Source organism: Palaemon carinicauda, unplaced genomic scaffold (genome assembly GCF_036898095.1).
Source record: "Palaemon carinicauda isolate YSFRI2023 unplaced genomic scaffold, ASM3689809v2 scaffold577, whole genome shotgun sequence".
NCBI classification, from domain to species: Eukaryota; Metazoa; Arthropoda; class Malacostraca; order Decapoda; family Palaemonidae; genus Palaemon; species Palaemon carinicauda.
Window position 1 is genome coordinate 54,456 of NW_027171846.1, and position 23,499 is coordinate 77,954.

Sequence of the window (23,499 nt, forward strand, 5' to 3'; positions counted from 1 at the left end):
TGAGGTTGGGGTCAAGATTAATAGAAAAAAGATGCATGATGAGAACATAATATGCAATGGAAGATAAAATATCATTGGAAGGAGAAAGGATTAATGAGGTGGAATCATTTAAACATTTAGGAACTATGACCTCCAATACAGGATCTTTAGAATTCGAGTTTAATGAAAGATTGAAAAAAGCAAATCAGACAATGGCTAGGTCAAATAAAATTTGGATATCAAATGGCCTGAAATTACATATAAAAATCAGGCTATATATTAGTTTAGTGAGATCAGTGTTACTGTATGAACATGAGTCGTGGTATGACAATGAAACAATATCCAACAGATTTTGTGGATTTGAGAACAAAGCCCCCAGAAGAATATTGGGAGTTAAATGGTAGGACAGGATTAGAAATGAAACTATAAGAGAGATTGCTCGAGTGCCATATGTGGATGAGATCATGGTGAGGGGTAGATGGCCATGGTCTGGGCATGCTCTTTGCACTCCCCAAGAGAGATTAGTTCACCAAACTTTCAAATGGGCTTCACTTCACAAGGCACTAGAAGCATTGGAAGACCCAGGCTTACAAGGCTAAGGACTATGAAGGGTGGAGGAGATTAATGGAGAAGTATTGATTTAAAAGCTCAAGATAGAGACGACTGGTGCAATCTAACCGAGGCCCTTTGCGTCAATAGGCGTAAGAGGAGATGATGGTGATGGATATATCCAATCCTCTATGTTTGACAATACTATTAAGCATGGACTTATAACCCCTAATAGCTGCAACAGAAAAATCCTTTTCATAAAATACAAAATTTACAAATTTAACAATATTACCTAACTTAGTTCTTGTTACATTTCATTCTTCTTATATATTATTGGTAGACATTTTTAAACATAAAATGGATAATTTATAGGATCTAACAAAACCTATTTCTCTGAAAATACTCTGGATAGTCTCCAGCCAGTTAGCTGAAGCGTGTGGGCGTTTAAATGAATCACTTTGGAAATCGGTTGTCTGGCAGCAGAGGTCACATATCTGTAAACCATTCTCTACGAGGCCAAAAGGGGGACAGCCCGAGTCATCCTACTGTTCTTCAAGACCCTGAATTTGGTTATCACTACCCCAGTCATTAAGAATGGAGGTAAAGCATAGAGATCTAGATTTAACCGGTCCTGTATCGGGGAGCAAGAGACCCCCATCTTCTTGTTGAGGGAGGTTGAAAATATATTTGCTTGGTCTTCACATCCAACTCCAAATCTCCTGACAGACATCCACATTATAGGATGTAGGCTAGTGATCATTTGTTTGGAAGACTTCTGTTTCCTGCTCAATTGATCTACCACATTCAACTTTCCTAGAATAAACCGAGATAGAAGACTTATTCCCCTTAACATCATCCAAGATGTAAGAATATCAGCTATTTGAAATGGGGATTTCGACCTGGTAACCTCATATGCCCCCTGCCCCTTGCCCAAGATGACATTGGCACTTGGAAAAAAGTGCTGTAAAACTATGGGGAGCGTTATTATTATTACTAGCTAAGCTACTACTCTAGTTGGAAAAACAGAATGCTATAAATCCAAGGGTTCCAACAGGGAAAATAGCCCAGTGAAGAAATAAGGAAACATAGAATAGTTTGCCTCGGTGTACTCTCAATCAAGAGACATAACCCAAGACAGTGGATGACAATGGTACAGCAGGTATGACACTACCCAAGACTAAAGAACACTGGTTTGATTTTGGAGTGTCCTTCTAGAAAAGCTGCTTACCATAGCTAAAGAGTCTCTTCTACCATTACCAACTGGGATACAATTCTGCAATGAGCTGTCTGAAAGACTAAAAGATACTGTACCTCAGTACTTAGTCTCTTACATTTTCATGATAATGCTCCCAAGAATCTTCCAAATTGGAATCTTGACAGCTTTCTGTTTACAACCCTTTGCATCTACATCAGGCAAGGGACTCATTTCAGCCATGGAGGTGCTTGCACCATAATTAACACCACAATGGAAAATACAAGATAAGCTAGAGGCAGAACCTACACGAAGCTGATTTCAAATACCTCTCGAAACATGATGCAACTGTTTGTCAGCTCCAACCAAAGTTCTTGGAGATTTTAACTGCAGATCACAGTCTACAGGAACTATCTGATAAGGTACGTGGTTGCTCATGAGCGCTTACGTCAGCAGCCGTATGTAAAAATCCAGGCTGACATCCCAGTTTCTATCTTGGAATATGGTGAGCGTATACAATACGGCATAGCTGACTGTTAACCCACAAAAATGGAGTATCTGACAGAGTCAATTGAGGTGAACCATTCAAGTCAAACACTCCTAAAGGCTAAGTTCAATCTCACAACTCTTTTTTTTAGTCTGTTATTGTGACAATAACTGCCAGTAATTACTTAACGATGTTGGAAGGCTGTTACGAATAAGCATATATCTACCATAACTATTTTGAAACATAGTAATCCTAACACATTCACCAACAAGGATCAGTGAAAACTAAAGATATATAGTTAGTAACAGCTCCCATCTATCCCTTATGCTCAGAATTGATGAGGAAAATTTTGGGGGAAAAAAAGTTTAGTTTTATCTGAATCATTAAGTAGCAACACTAGATGACAATATGCAGTATTGTAGCATAATGTTTAGAGTAAATAACTCATTATCTAATGGAAACATTCCTTTTGAGGTAAATATTAGCAAAAAAATTTCATGTTTTAATGGGCAGGTCTGGAATACGAGTAATGTTCACCCAAAAGTATGAATAAGTTGAAATATTGTGTGTATATATATATATATATAGAGAGAGAGAGAGAGAGAGAGAGAGAGAGAGAGAGAGAGAGAGAGAGAGAGAGAGAGAGAGAGAGAGAGAGAGAGAGAGAGAGAGAGATAAATAAAAGGCAATTACCTCATCTCCAAGTACTAATTTCTTTTCGACCCTCTTTCTGTTTCTCTTCGTAGTTTTCTTTACTTCCTTTGATACGTCGGCCATTTCTTCTTCAGATGACGGTGACCCTTGTCTCAATTTCGAAGGTGATCCTGAGATATTTCTAAAATGAAGCAGCAGCTGGAATAGAACAGACAGTACTATATTATTATAAATGTAAATGTCTGATGGTGGCCACCAGCAATCGTGTGTAAACTATCGAGTGTAAAATAGAGTGTGAGGACGAAAATAATGAACGATTATCTGGAAAGAAAAGAGAGCATTATGATTAACGGGGAGAATATGCAGGTCAAGACTTTTAATATATGTAAAGTACGGATAGTAATACAAAGCCAATGCTTCGTTGCTAGATCCACAGAACTTAACCCTTTTACCCCCAGGCTCTTTGGAAATTTCCAACCCTTAACCCCCAAGGGGTTATTTTTTCCCCAGCACATTTTGCAGTATATTTTTTTTAAATTGCTCTAACAGCCTTAATTTTAGTCATAGAGAGGTCAGGTTGGTCTCATTCTCTTGGAAAATGCCTGAATTTTCTCAAAAAATTATCAAAAATACGAAAAAAAAAAAATTTTACAGCATTTTTTTGCAAGGACGTACCAGTACGTCCATGGGGGTAAAGGGATGAGTTTTGTGAAACGTACCAGTACATCCTTTGGGGGTAAAAGGGTTAAAAGAGGTTTTCATGAAATATTTCTCCCTAAGAAATAGGATGCTCAAGTAGGTACCAACCAATTGGAGGATGGCTTTCCTTCTGTTCAAGACTATCTTAGGAAATAAATTATTTGTAGTACTGATTCTTCCTTTGACCAAACCCCACCCGATGGAGAAAATCCATTGTCGCAACTCACCCCTTTTGGGAAACCTACACGAAAAAAGATGCATCCAAATGCATCCAGAAACGACATCCATCTTTCCCTGAATAAACCAAGATAGAAGATATTCCCCTCAGCATCATATGAGATAAAAGAATATCTACCTTAAGGCATTTCTATAGTTTTATTTTATTTCTAAGTTCTATACTACAAAAAATATCCAAATATAGAGTTGTTTAACTGTTCTATATTGTTTATGTAAGGTTTTTGGTGCCATCTTCACATCTCAAGAAATTTCTCAAAAAACCACCTGCAACTGAATTGGTTTTGTATCTATTGGAACAGCCAGTGCTATTTTTGTGATGTATTACTGTATTTATTTTGAAAATAAATTTTAGAAGCCATATTTTCATATCATATATTTATGTACTATATATTCAAAATGTTCTTAAAACAGAATTAAGTCTTGTTTTTGCTCTTATTTAAATCCTTTCTAGTTTAATGCACACATATATTCTTAGCTTCGAAAGTTCTCAAGTTGAAGGTTCTTATCTAGGGGACTTACTTTCTAAATAAATGCATACATACATATACCAAGACACTTACCCCAATTTTGGGGGTTAGCCGACATCAAACAATTGAAAAAAAAAAAAGGGGACCTTTCCTCTCTACGTTCCTCCCAGCCTGACAAGGGACTCAACAGAGTTCGGCTGGTACTGCTGGTACTGATAAAAAAATACTCACTTGGCCCACCCGCTCTGCTTCACCCTGTGTTACCGTGTCTTGGCCTTTATCTGCAGTCATTCGAGCCGATTCCAAGAAGGAATCAATTGCCTGATGAGTTATCTGCCTTTCGTGGGACTTGATTATTTCCTGAGGCTCCTCCGGCACTGAATTAAAGGAGAGGTTCTGAAGGTTCTGAAAGAAACGACAAAATATTTGAATCAATGGTCATGGGCCAAGGATGAACACCCTATTAAATTATACATACATATACCAAGGACTTCCCCCAATTTTGGGGGATAGCCAACATCAAACAAATAAAAAAAAGGGGACCTTTCCTCTCTACGCTCCTCCCAGTCTGACGAGGGACTTATTATTATTACTAGCCAAGCTACAACCCTAGTTGGAAAAGCAAGATGATATAAGCCCAAGGGCTCCAATAGGGAAAAATAGCCCAGTGAGGAAAGGAAATAAGGAAATAAATAAATGATGAGAATAAATTAACAATAAATCATTCTAAAAACAGTAAAAACGTCAAAATAGATATGTCCTATATAAACTATTAACTACGTCAAAACCAGATATGTCATTTATGAACTATAAAAAGACTCATGTCAACCTGGTCAACATAAAAACATTGGCTCCAACTTTGAACTTTTGAAGTTCAACTGATTCAACTACCCGATTAGGAAGATCATTCCACAACTTGGTAACAGCTGGAATAAAACTTCTAGAATACTGTGTAGTATTGAGCCTCATGATGGAGAAGGCCTGAGGTTACTAAACAATTCTTCTTCGCTCAAGGGGTTAACTACTGCACTGTATTTGTTCTGTGGCTACTTTCCTCTTAGTAAGGGTAGAAGAGACTCTTTAGCTATGGTAAGCAGCTCTTCTAGGAGAAGGACACTCCAAAATCAAACCATTCTTCTCTAGTCTTGGGTAGTACCATAGCCTCTGTACCATGGTCTTCCACTGTCTTGGGTTAGAGTTCTCTTGCTTGAGGGTACAATCAGGCACACTATTCTATATAATTTTTTCTTCCTCTTGTTTTGTTAAAGTTTTCATAGTTTATATAGGAAATATTTATTTTAATGTTACTCTTCTTAAAATATTTTATTTTTCTTTCTTTCCTTTCCTTACTGGGCTATTTTCCCTGTTGGGGCCCCTGGGCTTATAGCATTTTGCTTTTCCAGCTAGGGTTGTAGCTTAGCAAATAATAATAATAATAATAATAATAATAGAATTAACTGCCTGCCTAGTATTAAGAACAGGATAGAATTGTCCAAGGAGATCTAAATGTAAAGGATGGTCAGAGTTATGAAAAATCTTATGCAACATGCATAATGAACTAATTGAACGACGGTATTACCAACTGCATGCCTAACATAAGATAAAATCCCACTGCTTGCCAAAAATCCATAACAAAAAATAAAAACAAATTTCTTTTAATTTTCTTATGGATATCAGACCCACACCTACTCATAAAACAGAAAAAAAAACTGAATTATTTCAACCAAAGAGTTATGATTTTGGTTTAGTTTGTATAGACTAAAATTTGTTTTCCACAAGTGGTCTTTGTAACTGGCAAAAAGGAATTACATTTTGTGGGACAGGAATGTAACTTTCGGACAAAAAAGCCCTGGGGGGTTTGCATTACAGCCAGCATTCACTCATTTGCACTAATGGCCATAAATAGCTTTGAAGAAATCATCATCCTGTTAAAAAGCTGTCCTTATATCATAATTGCAATCTTAGGAAAAGAAACTCAATGTCAATTGTTATACTGTAGTTCCATTTTCTAATGAGAATATACACTATCTTCAAAAAAGTACTAAAAATTCCTAAAAGTAAAATGAGGAAGTCCTCATAACAACTTACTAACCACAAAATGATGAAATATTCTAAAATAAATTACAATAGCTTTCTAATCATATTAGTTAATGTCCACATAACCAGTCCTATAATTTCTTAATCTATATTTGAAACGCATCCTTACAATAAAAAAGCCGTTTAAAATTGGTCCAATTCCTTAATATGCAGGAATATTTTGAGACTAAAGAAAATTAGCATCATACACTAATGCACTGATCTAGCTTAATAAGAAGACACTAAACACCATTATTATAAACCAAACTAAAAAGGGATACTGTAAATAGTTTCCCTTCAAAATAACACATTTCATTGTTTCCTAAAAATTCTTAGGTAACCAGCCTCTAAAGTAAGACATAATATTCACTTGCTTTTTTTTAAATGTGGGAAAGAAAGTGATATAGCGATATATGTTTGCAATGATCAGACGAGACCTCCAAAAACCCAGGTTTCTGATATTCCCTACAGTACAGTATATAGCTTTTACGTCTCTCTCTCTCTCTTTTTTTTTTTTTGCTCCATTCTTCTCCTCCTTAAGCCCTTATTGATATTTAATCTACTTCCATAACAATCAATATGAAGAAATTTAGCCTATAGGGCTTTTCATAGTACTGCCTATAGCTAAAGGGTAGCTGCATAGTTACTGCAAAAGATGAAGCAACTTACATTCTTATCCCATAAAACTCAAAGTAATCTTTCTTACTAAGCAAGAAAGCTAAGTTTTTTGTCAATTGATTGAGGAGATGAAATAATCCCAATGACATTGTTATATTTTTTCAATAACCTACCAAACAAGTTAATTTCTTCACCTAACATTGAATATGTTTTACAGATAAAAGATTAATCAAATTGAATCAGTGCCTTCTGATCTATATTTGTTACGTGTATTTCATTAACAGACAAGATCAAACACAATGCACTTGAGAAACCTGTCCAGTTCCAACGCACAAATAAGACGTCCATTTTATATATACAGCATAAAAAAGTATATTTCATGCCTGAAAGTCAAACATCTTTGTCATGATGAACCTCCAGATAGTGAAATTCCATAATATCTCATACACGATCAAGTATGCTTTGTCCCTTGAGATACAAGTCTTAACCTTCCAAAATTCCCCTTTGTAAAGAGAGAAAAATCTTGGATATAGATTTATGAATTTAGGGCCATAAGGCCCAGCACTGCAACCTGGGAGTCCATTCAACACCTATGTACAACTGGGGAAAAAACCTTAAAGTTGCACTATGAAGTAAATGTTATGAGAGGTTGGACAGCAAGATGGAAGACCGGAGGTAGGAACGGAGGTATAAAAGTAGGCTAAAAGGGGAATGCAGCTGGAAGCTAAAAGGATGCTGCAAAGACCATTTTAACCCTTTTACCCCCAGGCTGTTTGGAACTATCCAACCCTTATCCCCCAGGTGTTTTTTTCTTTAAGCACATTTTGCAATATATATTTTTTAAATTGCTCTAACAGCCTTAATTTTCATCATAGAGAGGTCAGGTTGGTCTCATTCTTTTGGGAAATACCTGAAGTTTCTCATAAATTTATCAAAAATGTGCAAAAAAAAATGTAAATAGCAGTTTTTTGCAAGGACGTACCAGTACGTCCATGGGGATAAAGGGATGAGTTTTGTGAAACGTACTAGTACGTCCATTGGGGGTAAAAGGGTTAAGTAATACCTACTGTCACAGTTGGAGGTTCACATATAGCACTAACCACCCTCAGGGGGCAAAATTCTATGACATCCATTCAAGGACAAATTATTTTTATTTCAAGCAACAATATACAACTTACCAACGGAACAGGAGTCTGTTCATTTGCATCTTCCTGTCTGTATGCTCTTACTTCATCTTCTTTCTCTGCTACCAAATCTCTCTCTGTATTTTCCGTTAAGGTTAAGAAGTGATCCATAATCTGCAAATAAATAGAAATAGCTGGTAAAAACAAGATTTCAGTTTTAAAATAAATTTTTATACTTATCTTCGAATCAAGCTTTGAATCATAAGCTATTATCTTGAAAGCATAAGCTTTATGACCTCACAAAATAAGCAATTAAAAATTCTACTTCTCTTAATGACACCTTTCCCTTTCCCGTATAGTTAGGACACTACCTGTATGTCAACAAGACAGGTGAAAAGTGTGACACGATAAGTTTGCCAACAACTTGAGAAATCAGTTCAATTTATGTTGTGACAACAGTAATCATACCTCATGTCTCTCTCACTATGATTAAGGGTATGTAACCAGCAATTGCTCACCCTTTTGGTCTTTTGATCTTGCTTGTACTCATGGAGATTAAAATATGTCTACTTACCCCAAAAAACCTATGTATTGTCTGAAGTGAAAACTATGGAGTTATATTTAGTTAGTGGACTCAAAAAACCTATATATTGTCTGAAGTTATGGAGTTATATTTAGAGTTAGTGGACTAGCATTCAAAATGTTTGTCAAGCCAAGGAACTATTTATGATTTAGAGAATTGATAAATGTGTTTTTGTATCATTAAATATGGCTTTACAATAGTGTTATTAGAAATTTCTATTAAAAGATTATGATAAAATCTAAGACAAATACTTGATTTTCTGCAATGATGGTGCTTAATTTAAACAAAATATAAAATTTTTAATGTTAAACATCAGGAAAAAGCTCATTCTCCAACTTGAAATCATGAAAAAAATAGAAAAAATGAATTGCTCAATAGCAAACTAGAGGTTAAGAGGACCAAAAAATCAGTTTATAAATGCTCTGTAAAGATAAAACTAAATATTTCAGTTATAATACATTAGGATATATCTTATCTAGCACTTAACTATGCAAAATTAAATAACTATAGTCAATTCTTTTTAGTGAGGCAGATTTGCATCGGATCGCAAAGGTGCCCTTTTCGCTCGGAAAAGTTTCCTGATCGCTGATTGGTTGAACAAGGTCATTCTAACCAATCAAATAGCAGGACACTTTTCCGAGCTAAAAGGGCACCAGTGCGAGTCAGTGCAAATGCAACTCATTAAAAAAATTTGAGTGTAGGAACATTAGTTCAAACTTACCCTCTGGATACGATCTTGATCAGCCCCTTTCTTTTTCTCTCCTTCTATGAAAGGTTTCATTTCCATGTAAGTTGTATACCTTTCAAATGGACTGATAAACTGCTTTGACAATTCATAGTGCCCTTTTAACTTGTGATCTAATTCAGTCTGTAAGGACAATAAAAAAAATTATAAAACAGTCTTAAATATAAACACAGTGGCGATAACAAAAAAAACAAACACGGTTAAGAAAAAATAAGTGTCGCTACCTAGAAATCCCAAACAGACAAATATAATACTCAACTTGGGAGCAGGGATCTCTAATACATCAGACATCTTCAAAAACACAAAACAACACAGAGAAAAATAAAACACGTCTGACCAACGCAGGTGCTGATAGAGGAATGAAGATGAAGGGTGGGGAGATGTAGGGGTGGAGGGGGATGTTGATGAAGGAGAGGTCTAATTGGTGAGGGATCTATGGTCGTGGTTCAATCTCGCCCCAGTTTTCTATACCGACACCCGAAGAGTGAGCGAGCTAGGTTTATTCCTGGCATTCCATGCATCTCTTTTCCTCTGATATATTCAGCAATAGCTGCCTTAGAAATGGTGCTAGAGGAGCATTTCACTGGATGACACAGGTTCCTCTCCCAGAAATAGGTTTTTCCTTCGTCAAAATCCCTTAAATACTGTTCATGTTATAAAAGAATGTATATTTTGGTAAATTAGTTGTTTAAATCAGACCCAAATTAGCGTGGAAACTAGAAACTTAGACTTAAAGGAATGAGCAGTATCATAAAGGGACTGAACAGCTTTTTTCTAGGAATATTAGAAATATTCTCTAGTCACAGCATTTTTGGTCATTCTTAAGACAAAATGTACCTGGAAGTGTGAGGACTTAGGGCTAATCTAGATTTTTAAAAGAATTTCTAACTTGGCAATCTCCAGTGAAAAACAGTAATCCTCTCCTAAAAGACAGAGAATTGAAGACCTACGATGGATGTTTGTTTCTGAAGTGCTGTTAATTCTAATAGCCAGGCCTTCTCCATCATGAGGCTCAATACTACACAGTATTCTAGAAGTTTTATTCCAGCTGTTACCAAGTTGTGGAATGATCTTCCTAATCGGGTAGTTGAATCAGTAGAACTTCAAAAGTTCAAAGTTGGAGCAAATGTTTTTATGTTGACCAGGCTGACATGAGTCTTTTTATAGTTTATATATGACATATCTGTTTTTAACGTTGTTAATAGTTTATATAGGACATATCTGTTTTGGCGTTGTTACTGGTTTTAGAATGATTTATTGTTAATTTATTCGCATCATTTATTTATTTCCTTGTTTCCATTCCTCACTGGCCTATTTTTCCCTGTTGGAGCCCTTGGGCTTGTAGCATCTTGCTTTTCCAACTAGGGTTGTGGCTTGGCTAGTAATAATAATAATAATGATAATAATAATAATACTGTAGATGCTTTTCTCCATGCTGGGCTCCACTGTATGAGACCTTTAAAGCTGGTTTTATGCTTATTACAAAAAGGTAATATAGTTACCAAAAGTGTTCATAAAGCTCCAATTATGGAAACCACCAGTTATTCCCTTGAATGCAATCAGAGAAAATGCCAAAATGATTGAGTAGCTGATTGATTGCCCTATAATCAAATACAAAAATCCTCGAGTCGAAACTATCTCCTAGACTTACATGTATAATGCCAAAAAAGTATATCAATTAACCCTTTTAACCCCCGGCTATTTGGAACTTTTCAACCCTTAACCCCCAGGGGTTATTTTTTTTCAACCACATTTTGCAGTATATTTTTTTTAAATTGCTCTAACAGCCTTAATTTTCATCATAGAGAGGTCAGGGCTCATTCTCTTCTTAAATGCCTAAAGTTTCTCAAAAAATTATCAAAAATATGCAAAACCAAAAATTGTAAATAGCCGTTTTTTGCAAGGACGTACCGGTACGTCCATGGGGGGTAAAGGGATGAGTTTTGTGAAACATACCAGCACGTCCCTTGGGGGTAAAAGGGTTAAGAAAGCCACAGGAAAAGCAAGTTCAAATCATCTTTCTCATAAAAGGCATTCCCAGGTGAGGGTGAATGCCCATCAAAGAGACGAACATCAAAAGCGAGCTGTTGCCATTAGTTATTGCAATGATATGACCGATAAGGAGTCAAGGTAAGCCATTTGATAAGGTTAAAATGATTCATTTGAATTTACTGGTCAAGTAAGTTTCTAAGTGGCTAGCAAGTAATGATGCCCTGAGATTTTGTCTACATATACTGACACGAGATGAAGATATCTGATGCCCGACTCCAAATAGGTTAAAGGATTACTTTAAAGGAAGGTTTCCATTTAGTCAACAGTGGTTCCTCAGTCCAAGATTTCCTACAGGACTTGTTGCAACTGAAAAGTTAGGTTGACTAGCTCTTGATGTTGCACGAACATGGATTTATAATTAATATTATTGGTTTCCGGTGAGAGTGGGGCTGAGACAGGGATGTGTGATGTCGCCGTGGTTGTTTAACTTGTATGTTGATGGAGTGGTGAGAGAGGTGAATGATCGAGTGCTTGGACGAGGTTTAAAACTGGTAGGCGAGAATGACCATGAATGGGAGGTAAATCAGTTGTTGTTTGCGGATGATACTGTACTGGTAGCAGACACAGAAGAGAAGCTTGACCGACTAGTGACAGAATTTGGAAGGGTGCGTGAGAGAAGGAAGTTGAGAGTTAATGTGGGTAAGAGTAAGGTTATGAGATGTACGAGAAGGGAAGGTGGTGCAAGGTTGAATGTCATGTTGAATGGAGAGTTACTTGAGGAGGTGGATCAGTTTAAGCACTTGGGGTCTGTTGTTGCAGCAAATGGTGGAGTGGAAGCAGATGTACGTCAGTGAGTGAATGAAGGTTGCAAAGTGTTGGGGGCAGTTAAGGGAGTAGTAAAAAATAGAGGGTTGGGCATGAATGTAAAGAGAGTGCTATATGAGAAAGTGATTGTACCAACTGTGATGTATGGATCGGAGTTGTGGGGAATGAAAGTGATGGAGAGACAGAAATTGAATGTGTTTGAGATGAAGTGTCTAAGGAGTATGGCTGGTGTATCTCGAGTAGATAGGGTTAGGAACGAAGTGGTGAGGGAGAGAACGGGTGTAAGAAATGAGTTAGCGGCTAGAGTGGATATGAATGTGTTGAGGTGGTTTGGCCATGTTGAGAGAATGGAAAATGGCTGTCTGCTAAAGAAGGTGATGAATGCAAGAGTTGATGGGAGAAGTACAAGAGGAAGGTCAAGGTTTGGGTGGATGGATGGTATGAAGAAAGCTCTAGGTGATAGGAGGATAGATGTGAGAGAGGCAAGAGAGCGTGCTAGAAATAGGAATGAATGGCGAGCGATTGTGACGCAGTTCCGGTAGGCCCTGCTGCTTCCTCCGGTGCCTTAGATGACCGCGGAGGTAGCAGCAGTAGGGGATTCAGCATTATGAAGCTTCATCTGTGGTGGATAATGTGGGAGGTTGGGCTGTGGCACCCTAGCAGTACCAGCTGAACTCGGTTGAGTCCCTGGTTAGGCTGGAGGAACATAGAGAGTAGAGGTCCCCTTTTTTGTTTTGTTTCATTTGTTGATGTCGGCTACCCCCCAAAATTGGGGGAAGTGCCTTTGGTATATGTATATGTATTATTCATTCTGAAGAACGAAAGAACTTTCCCCAATGAAGAAATGTGAAAGGCATAAATCTGAATGAAAGGAGTGTAATATCTAAGTACTTTCAAAGGAAAAGGAAAAAACCAGATTTCTTCCCTCCACTTAAGTGTCAGTCACCGGCAACCACAGCAGAATGTCTCTAGAAATGACAAGCTTTAATAATTGCTGCTTTAAACACGTGCAAAATCTGTTGTGAAGTTGCTAACAGCAGGGGAGCCTATGGCATGTGAATGAAGGCTTTTCTGTGGTAAAAAAAGCCCAAATTCAAAGTGAATGTGTAATATATCAAAACTTATCAGCTATAATTGAAAATAATAGAATAATAAATGCTGTCATATGCACAGTGAAGGCCTTCAATGAGCAACTACTTGGTAATATTGTCTGGGATGAAAATCAACCTGAGTTTGGTAACTACAAATTAAGAGTTTATGAAGAAATAGACTTCAAAAGACTTTTAGTCATGATAATATAGAAGATACTAAGGTCAGGGTATGTGCTAATGTATCATAAACAATGACAAATTTTGGATATCTGTGAACACGTGGGGACTGCGTGGGAACACAAAGGGTCGCACTGGGTGAAGAGAGTGCGGCGAGATGTTAATCACGCCGCGACCAGAAACTTACTGATGACCGAGACCTGGCCACGCACGCTCACTGACCCGGGTCGCCTCAGGGCGCGTATTCATCCGCTACAGAGGCACCCACTATAGAAAACGGAGATAGGGGAAACTACACAAAATTCTGGTCGGTTGGGAGGAGAATCCCAGATACTCCTAAGAAAGTAGTTCGAGGTAAGTACTCCGTATTAGAACAAATGATAATATACAGTATATTTTATTAGAAAAAAAAAAAACAAGCTTACATTTAAAAGAAACAAAATCATATCTACACAATTACATACGAGCATAAATGTTCAATATACGAACTACATTCAAGTACATTACCTTGATGCAAGCAAACATTTGCGATAATTCCTTGAGTGCTACTCTTATTCTGTGCTCTTCAAACAAGTCTCCAAGTAGATTATCTCCCGGGTTAATCAGAACCGGTAATCCAACAGGATTTTCCTCACACTGTGATAAGTCGTGCCTGTTTATGAGTTCCGAGCCAACGTCATCTGATGCTTGACATGAAGTGAGCTGGTTCTCAAGCGTTGTTGGTTTGATCTGTCATAAGAAAATGAACAAGGTAAAATAATTCATTCCAAAAGTAGGACCAATAACTCTATCAGATTAAAATTGAGGGAAATATATATTAACCCTTTTACCCCCAGGCTCTTTGGAAATTTCCAACCCTTAACCCCCAAGGGGTTATTTTTTCCCCAGCACATTTTGCAGTATAGTTTTTTTTAAATTGCTCTAACAGCCTTAATTTTTGTCATAGAGAGGTGAGGTTGGTCTCATTCTCTTGGAAAATGCCTGAATTTTCTCAACAAATTATCAAAAATAGGAAAAAAAAATTTTTTATAGCTTTTTTTTGCAAGGACGTACCAATACGTCCATGGGGGTAAAGGGATGAGTTTTGTCAAACGTACCAGTACGTCCTTTGGGGATAAAAGGGTTAAATTTATGACATTACATGATCTGGGAGGAACGTAGAGAGGAGAAGTCCCCTTTTTTTGTTTCATTTGTTGATGTCGGCTACCCGCCAAAATTGGGGGAAGTGCCTTGGTATATGTATGTATGTATTTAAGGATGATTGTACTGTATTTAGGAAAGGAAGCTCACTACAAGAACAATACTTACATCTAAAAGTGGTTGCTGCCTTGCTTCTCTTATGAGGGTGTGCATCGTCAAAAGCTCCGTCTTGACCAGCGAGGGGATGGGGTTACAACACGCTAGAATTCCTTGCATTTCTTTGGGTAAAACTTCACAAATTTGCAACAGCATGTGTTTCGGAAGCACATACCTGCAAGAGAAATATAATCAATAGCTTGGAGGGCAAGATGACATATTTAGTATTCTACATAATCAAACTTACTAACATATATGAATACAGTACTAGATAGTTAGCATACACTGTATTTCCTTATGCAAAAGGTGGTGAAAAGATTAATCACTTATATAAAATAACCGGATAAATATCATCTATTACAAAATCTCAAAGCAGAGACGAAATAAATTTCTTGATTTCAATGCATGAAATGACAAATTTATAAGTATTTTGAATTTTTTCTAACATACAAACTTGGAGCTATTTATAAGGGTATTTCTTTCAGCTTCACTGGAAGTAATATCCCTATAAATAGCAAAGGGTCTGCCTTTGTGCAGGAACAATTATATATCAATAAATAAAGGAAATCAGTATATAGTTTTATAAAATGTAAATCATATCACAAAATAACACAGAGCGACGAAAAACACATCCGAACAACGTTCACGGGTGCTAACAAGGAATGATGGGAGAAGGATAGGTGGTGGTGGTGGTGGTGGCGGGGGTGGGGGTGGTGGCGGGGGGGGGGGGGGGGGGGGGGGCAGTAGCTGTAGTGAACGACACCTCATAGTAACGGGGGATTTTGAGGAGAGAGAAGTCTAATTGGAAGGAACCTCTGGTAGTGGTATCACTCGCCCCAGGTTTAATACCGACACCCTTTAGGGGTGAGCGAGCTGGGTATATTCCTGGCATTCCATGCAACTTTTTTCTCTGGTATATTTAGCAGTATTTATACCTTTGAAATGGTGCTTTAAGGAGCATTTCACTGGGCGACACAGGCTCCTCGCCCAGAAATAGATTTTTCCTTCGTCAAAATCCCTTTATTCCGTAATGCATCTATATATTTTCAAGTAACAATTCATAAATATTATTTGCCAAAAGGATTAATTGCCATCTCAACCTACTCTGGACTTTCATCTTGTTCTCTTGCAACTCTGTCTCGCCATAAATACAATGCCTGCAGTGCAAACATCTGTCTAGAATTAAAAGTCTTTCTGCTTCGACGATATATTTCCATGTGACTGTCTGGGCCAACGATCGGTTTCTCGTATCTCTGTAAGACAAAATAATCTTGTAAAACATTTTACATACAAAAACCATTCTCTTATTTCTCCTGTCAGGGAATAAAGTTAAGTGGATAAGCAAATTTAAAAATTGCATTGTGAAGTAAACGACTTTGGCTCTTTACTCTTGAATGAGAGGAAAAATCTATTCCTGGTAAATCCACAAAAGTAGTACACTAAAGGTAAAAATATCACGGTACCATAATTTATATAAGATCAAAAGAATTTTTCTAAAGGCCTTAAATGCAAATCATACATACAGTATACATGAACTCAACTAACTTAATAGGTTCCAAGACTCTGCTTGCAAGTCAAAATGGTTAAGTCGAAACAGAGACACTTTGGGCTAAAGTAAGCCTAACTTGAATTCCAGGCCTATGATTTCCAGCAACAAAAAGTCAACAAATAAATGGGTTTCATATGGCATACATATAAGGTTATTACAACTTTCAATTTATTTACTGTATTAACCCTTCTAACTCCCAAGCTATTTGGAACTTTCCAACCCTTAACCCCCAGGCGTTTTCTTTTTCAAGCACATTTTGCAATATTTTTTTCTTAGATTGCTCTAACAGCCTTAATTTTCATCATAGAGAGGTCAGGTTGGTCTCATTCTTTTGGAAAATGCCTGAAGTTTCTCATAAAGTTATCAAAAACATGCAAAAAAATTGTAATCAGGCGTTTTTAGCAAGGACGTACCGGTACGTCCATGGGGGTAAAGGGATGAGTTTTGTGAAACGTACCAGTACGTCCATTGGGGGTATAAGGGTTAAAGGATATATTGTCTTATTATAGTAGTCGTAAATCTTATCTTTGTTATATTCAGTTCAATTTGTATTTGGATCTCCGAATGTTTTTAAATTACATAAAAAGATACCAAAAAAAATTCGTCCTTACTTTCATGCATATTTCAGCAGATCGGCTATATACTGCAGTTATCAGATTATTCAATTTATTCCCCTTTTGAATAAGTTCGTTCCTCATCAGGTCATATATGTATAATAAATTATGAGAGTCCTGTCTTGCATAGCTGATAAAATCTTCTGGAAGTGGTCTGGAAATAGATGTAAAACATTTTGAGATACAGTAGACAATATCAAAATTTTATAATAAAAATGATTTTGATAAAAATATTGTAATATATAAAAAGAGAGAGAGAGAGAGAGAGAGAGAGAGAGAGAGAGAGAGAGAGAGAGAGAGAGAGAGAGAGAGAGAGAGAGAGAGAGAGAGAGAGAGAGAGAGAGAGAGAGAGAATTAAAATGGTTAAAACAAAATACAGTCAAGCAAAAGTTCTACATGTTTTGAGACGAATTAAAATGGTTAAAACAAAATACAGTCAAACAAAAGTTTTACAGATGTTGCATATGTAACAATAATAACTATACAATTTCTGTACCATCTACAGAACAAAAAATCACATTTCCGAAACTTCATAATATACAAGTACTATAAATTTATTAATCACCACCTTACCTAATTCTCCAATCAGCCCTTTGATAAACTTTATTTGCCTCAATCTTACAGAAACGGGATAAAAGAGCAGCGAGCGATCGATGGGGATACTCGAGGACAATGGAAGCTTGATGCGTATCGAAAAGATTGACAACGTAGACGCCAAAGTCTCGCTGAAGCCAGAGGATGTCGTAATCTGCTCCGTGGGCGACCTAAAATATAACAATAATGGTTAGTGACAATGCTTAACCCTTTTACCCCCAAAGGACATACTGGTACGTTTCACAAAACTCATCCCTTTACGTAACCCCATGGACGTACCAGTACGTCCTTGCAAAAAAAGGCTATAAAATTTTTTTTTTCAAATTTTTGATAATTTTTTGAGAAAATTCAGGCATTTTCCAAGAGAATGAAACCAACCTGACCTCTCTATGACAAAAATTAAGGTTGTTAGAGCAATTTAAAAAAAATATACTGCAAAATGTGCTGGGGAAAAAATAACCCCTTGGGGGTTAAGGGTTGGAAATTTCCAAAGAGCCCGGGGGTAAAAGGGTTAAAAATAGAGGTTGCAAAGGAAAGGGACAGGTCGATGATGTTTTGCACAAACTCCAAGAAATCAAATATATACACATGATTAACCCTTTTACCCCCAGGCTATTTGGAACTTTCCAACCCTTAACCCCCCGGCATTTTTTTTTTTCAAGCACATTTTGCAATATATATTTTTTAAATTGCTCTAATAGCCTTAATTTTTGTCATAGAGAGGTCAGGTTGGTCTCATTCTTTTGGAAAATGCCTGAAGTTTCTCATAAAGTTATCAAAAATATGCAAAAAAGAATGTAAATAGCAGTTTTTTTGCAAGGACGTACCAGTACGTCTATGGGGGTAAAGGGATGAGTTTTGTGAAACGTACCAGTATGTTCATTGGGGGTAAAAGGGTTAATGACTGAACCTCCTACAACCATAGTTAGGAACAAGGGAGACCAGGTGGTAACTGTTGGCTCAGTAGGTAAAACTATGGGCACTCTCAAACCCTACATCCCTAGCTTACAGGAATGGTAAGGTCATACATATTAAGAGATACATATCAAGCACTGTGTGAGGCATGAATTCAGAATGCATTGATTGAAAGTTATTGTCAATTCTGTCTAGCTACATACCCTAATAATCAATTATTCAGAGCTATTCTCTGTAATAGTGAAACAATGTAGATAAAAACTTTACACATTATTTTACAAATATAAATGGAAAAATAGTCCATTGTCAGAATAATTACAACTGCATTCTTATAACACAAAAATATCCTGTTCATAATACTGTACTAAGCAGGCAGTTAATTCTAATAGCCAGGCCTTCTCCATCATGAGGCTCAATACTACACAGTATTCTAGAAGTTTTATTCCAACTGTGACCAAGTTGTGGAATGATCTTCCTAATCAGGTAGTTGAAAATCAGTAGAACTTCAAAAGTTCAAAGTTGGAGCAAATTTTTTATGTTGACCAGGCCGACATGTGTCTTTCTATAGTTTATATTTGACATATCTGTTTTTGACGTTGTTAATAGTTTATATAGGACATTTAATAATAATAATAATAATAATAATAATAATAATATCTAAACATCTCACCTTGGTAATTTTGGGATTCGTAAAAACTTCATTGAGAATCGTTAGTTTGTCCCTCAGTGCCAGTGGATCAACAATGTAGTCCATTTCTCTCGTTGATATTTGCATGAGACACGCAAGGCCTTGATATGATCGATACGAGTGATGCTGGAATAGAAACATTCGGTATGTTATAGAGCTAAATATTTTTTAGGTATTACAGATTCTTTTCTCGTATATACATACATACATATACCAAGGCACTTCCCCCAATTTTGGGGGGTAGCCGACATCAACAAACAAAACAAAAACAAAAAAGGGGACCTCTACGTTCCTCCCACGTTGGCCATGTTGAGAGAATGGAAAATGGCTGTCTCCTAAAGAAGGTGATGAATGCAAGAGTTGATGGGAGAAGTAAAAGAGGAAGGTCAAGGTTTGGGTGGATGGATGGAGTGAAGAAAGCTCTGGGTGCTAGGAGGATAGATGTGAGAGAGGCAAGAGAGCGTGCTAGGAATAGGAATGAATGGCGAGCCATTGTGACGCAGTTCCGGTAGGCCCTGCTGCTTCCTCCGGTGCCTTAGATGACCGCGGAGGTAGCAGCAGTAGGGGATTCAGCGTTATGAAGCTTCATCTGTGGTGGATAACGGGGGAGGGTGGGCTGTGGCACCCTAGCAGCACCAGCTGAACTCGGTTGAGTCCCTTGTCAGGCTGGGAGAAACGTAGAGAGGAGAGGTCCCGTTTTATTATTATATTTTTTTTTTTCATTTGTTGATGTCAGCTACCCCCCCAATTGGGGGAAGTGCCTTAGTATATGTACGTATGTATTTGTGAAGTGTATTATTAGTTTTAATTCTAAGGTAAAATTAATTCTTGGTCTAAACTTGATTGGTGCCTATTACTACTGCAATTTTTAAAGGACTTATCACAATAAGGAAACAAAAAAAATTAGATATAGCTTTATAAATATAAATGTTCTGTACAGACCAAAAAGTTTTTTAGCAAACAGGCTTGTCTTCCCAAGTTAGTGTAGACCATAGTAGTCCTTGCTTTTACACACAAACACTCTCTCTCTTTCTCTTTTCCGTATACCATTTTTCTCCCTTTCTCTCTGTATGTACTGTATACTGTAAAGCTAATTATCATCTATAATTATACAGTCTGCTTTCTGTATTCTCTAGTTTGCCGTACTTAATGTTGTAGTGTTATTTATTAGGTATCAAATTTCTTGCTTTCAACTATCTTTTTGTTTTTCCTTTCTGTTTCTATTCCCAAACAGTAATATAAATATTAAAATAATAAGAAAAGCATACTGTACCTCTAAATCAAAGCCGAACTCTTTACATTCTTTTAGTTCCGACACCATCCTTGCCAGATCCTCCTCTGTTTCCACCATAACAATAGGTGTATCGCCAATTGGATTTGGAGGCTGAGGAGTTACTGGCTCCAGCAGTGAAGGTGCAGGATTCCAGTGTTGGAGTTCATATTCGTACGGCTGTGAATAGCTGAAAAGAAAGTTCAAAGTTCTAAAAGTCTGAATATTTGAAAGATTATGGTTTACATTATACAAAAACCACTGTTTTAACCCTTTTACCCCCAGGCTATTTGGAAATTTCCAACCCTTAACCCCCAGGGGGTCATTTTTTTCCCCAGAACATTTTGCAGTATATTTTTTTAAAATTGCTCTAACAGCCTTAATTTTTGTCATAGAGAGGTCAGGTTAGTCTCATTCTCTTGGAAAATACCTGAATTTTTTCAAAAAGTTATCAAAAATATGAAAAAAAAAAATTCTTATAGCATTTTTTTGCAAGGACATACCGGTACGTCCATGGGGGTAAAGGGATGGCTTTTGTGAAACGTACCAGTACGCCCTTTGGGGGTAAAAGGGTTAAAGAATGTAGATTAAACACCTACAACTCTAGACAGTCGTAGGGACGACTCAATTGATTCATTCAGAGATATTTCAAACATAAACTTACTATTCTTTTCCCGTGTCATCAATGCAAAGCATAATTGAAAGAGGCTTAATGTTGTTAGGCTTCTCCTGTATTAAAGGCATGAAAGGTCTTTTGTGCGAGTTGTCTACTTTCTTCTCGAAGAATATCTGAGGTTTCTGAACACTTCGTGATGCGAGGAGAACGACATTCTTCCCGGTGGCAGTAGCTGGACCCTAGAAATGAAAAAGTACAGTATGACAGTATACATGTGACATTGATGCAAGCATTTACAATTTTGAATATACACTTTGCAAAACAAGCTATCTATTTCACGGGAATACTGCAATGTTGCAATATTACAATGTGATAGAAAATCATAGAAAAGCTGACTAGGTGAAGCTCTTAACAAGATGGTATTCATGTAGAAAGGGTCATAGAGAAATGAAGAAAAGCCGACAGAAACATTACTAATTATAACAGAAAATTATATAAACATTTTTCTCTTTTACACGGCTTACCTCCACCTTTTTCATCCCAGATGGATCCAGAATTTCAGCATCAGCATTCTTCTTTAAACCAGATGCCTCATCGATATCTGAATTCTGAAAGAAAAAAAAAGATTAGATATATGAATGTATTTCTCTAGTAACTCAGTTCTCAAATCTTTGCCATTAATTATAGGTTCCAGGCACCTCATACACCTGACAACACTGAGGTTACCAAAGAATTTTTCTTCTCTCAAGGGGTTAACTACTGCACTGTAATTGGTCAGTGGCTACTTTCCTCTTGGTAAAGGTAGAAGGGACTCTTTAGCTATGGTAAGCAGCTCTTTTAGGAGAAGGGCACTCCGAAATCAAACCATTGTTCTCTAGTCTTTGGTACTGCCATAACCTCTGTACCGTGGTCTTCCACTGCCTTGGCTTAGAGTTCTCTTGCTTGAGGGTACACTCTGGCACACTGTTCTCTCGTTTCTCCTCCTTGTTTTGTTAAAGTTTTTATAGTTTATATAGGAAATATTTATTTTTAGATTGTTGCTGTTCTTAGAACAATTTATTTTTTCCTTGTTTCCTTTCCTCACTGGGCTGTTTTCCCTGTTGGAGCCCCTGGGCTTATAGCATCCTGCTTTTCCAACTAGGGTTGCAGCTTAGCAAATAATAATAATAATTAACTAGATCTGAATCAATACTTAAGCTAGGCTATATATTTTCATACCTCTCAGAGAATCTTTGTTTGATAAGACAATTTCTCACAATAAAATAGAAACAGATTTGGCAAATAATAATACTAATCAGAAGTTACCTTAACTAACTTATTTAGATATCTTTCAGAACTACATTTTCTTACCCCTCAACAGAGATACCTCATCAAAGGGCTTTTCCTTCTTATCCTCAGATTTTTTTTGAAAAAGAAAGGTATTGAACTGTATAAAAATTACAAAACATAGCAATTAAATTATACCCCAGTAGCCTGGTCCAAATACTAAGTAATATATGGTAGTTTTCAAGAAAAAAAAATTCTAATCAGACTCCAATACTGTATCTTCTTCTTTGTCTGCATCTTTTCCCACTTTTATGTGGGGTTGATGTTCATAATATCCACGATGCCTTAGATGACCGCGGAGGTAGCAGCAGTAGGGGATTCAGCATTATGAAGCTTCATCTGTGGTGGATAAAGGGGGAGGGTGGGCTGTGGCACCCTAGCAGTACCAGCTGAACTCGGTTGAGTCCCTTGTTAGGCTGGGAGGAACGTAGAGAGTAGAGGTCCCCTTTTTTGTTTTTGTTTCATTTGTTGATGTTGGCTACCCCCCAAAATTGAGGGAAGTGCCTTGGTATATATATGTATGTATATTGGTTTGGGCTAATTTTTCATGGCTGGATGCCTTTCCTGTCTCCAACCCTCCCCATTTACCCGGGCTTGGGACCGACACCAAGTTGAGGCTGGCTTGCCCCCCTCATTGGCTGTATACGGCACTCTATTCGAGACAATGCAACCCTTGACAATTTAACATAAGAAATAAGTGGTTGTCTAAAAGCCCCTACTTCAACAAGTGGAGAGATAAAGGATTGGAGTTCAACTTCAGAATCCAACGGTCCACAGGAGTCCATTGGTTTGCAGAATTGCAAGGATTGTCCAGTATAAAATACATGTACAGGAGTAAGAGAGTGCGAGGCTCTAAGAAATGAGCTCAACTACTTCACACTGTAAACCATCTGAGCACAAACAAACTGGTGTACTACAACCACTGATCATAACGAAGAGTTAGGCTAGGGTTTGATATAGGGCAGTTTTTATTACTATCACTACTAAGGCTCAAATACCTTGAATTTAATATTGATGTTTCAATATTAATCCTTTAGGACATACAATATACAAAATACATGAAGGACTTCTTAAATTGTACAAAAGTCTAAAATGGTCAAGAGCTTATGAAGTTCACAACTAGCAAATCCCAAAAG

At 37.1% G+C, this 23,499-nt stretch overlaps 1 protein-coding gene across 1 annotated transcript in view; it reads right to left on the reverse strand.

Moving 5' to 3' along the window:
- Nucleotides 1–23,499, reverse strand: part of Rrp6 (exosome component Rrp6) — a 39,638-nt gene that overhangs the window by 2,298 nt on the left and 13,841 nt on the right. Inside the window, exons 4-16 of the mRNA XM_068369457.1 lie at nucleotides 21,562–21,645; nucleotides 21,086–21,276; nucleotides 20,425–20,611; nucleotides 19,134–19,277; nucleotides 17,528–17,718; nucleotides 16,952–17,108; nucleotides 15,896–16,044; nucleotides 14,804–14,966; nucleotides 14,003–14,224; nucleotides 9,387–9,533; nucleotides 8,137–8,256; nucleotides 4,496–4,669; nucleotides 2,901–3,059 (exon numbers count right to left, since the gene is read on the reverse strand). Coding sequence (XP_068225558.1) covers nucleotides 2,901–3,059; nucleotides 4,496–4,669; nucleotides 8,137–8,256; nucleotides 9,387–9,533; nucleotides 14,003–14,224; nucleotides 14,804–14,966; nucleotides 15,896–16,044; nucleotides 16,952–17,108; nucleotides 17,528–17,718; nucleotides 19,134–19,277; nucleotides 20,425–20,611; nucleotides 21,086–21,276; nucleotides 21,562–21,645 — 2,088 coding nt within the window. The remainder of the gene's footprint in view (nucleotides 1–2,900; nucleotides 3,060–4,495; nucleotides 4,670–8,136; nucleotides 8,257–9,386; nucleotides 9,534–14,002; nucleotides 14,225–14,803; nucleotides 14,967–15,895; nucleotides 16,045–16,951; nucleotides 17,109–17,527; nucleotides 17,719–19,133; nucleotides 19,278–20,424; nucleotides 20,612–21,085; nucleotides 21,277–21,561; nucleotides 21,646–23,499) is intronic.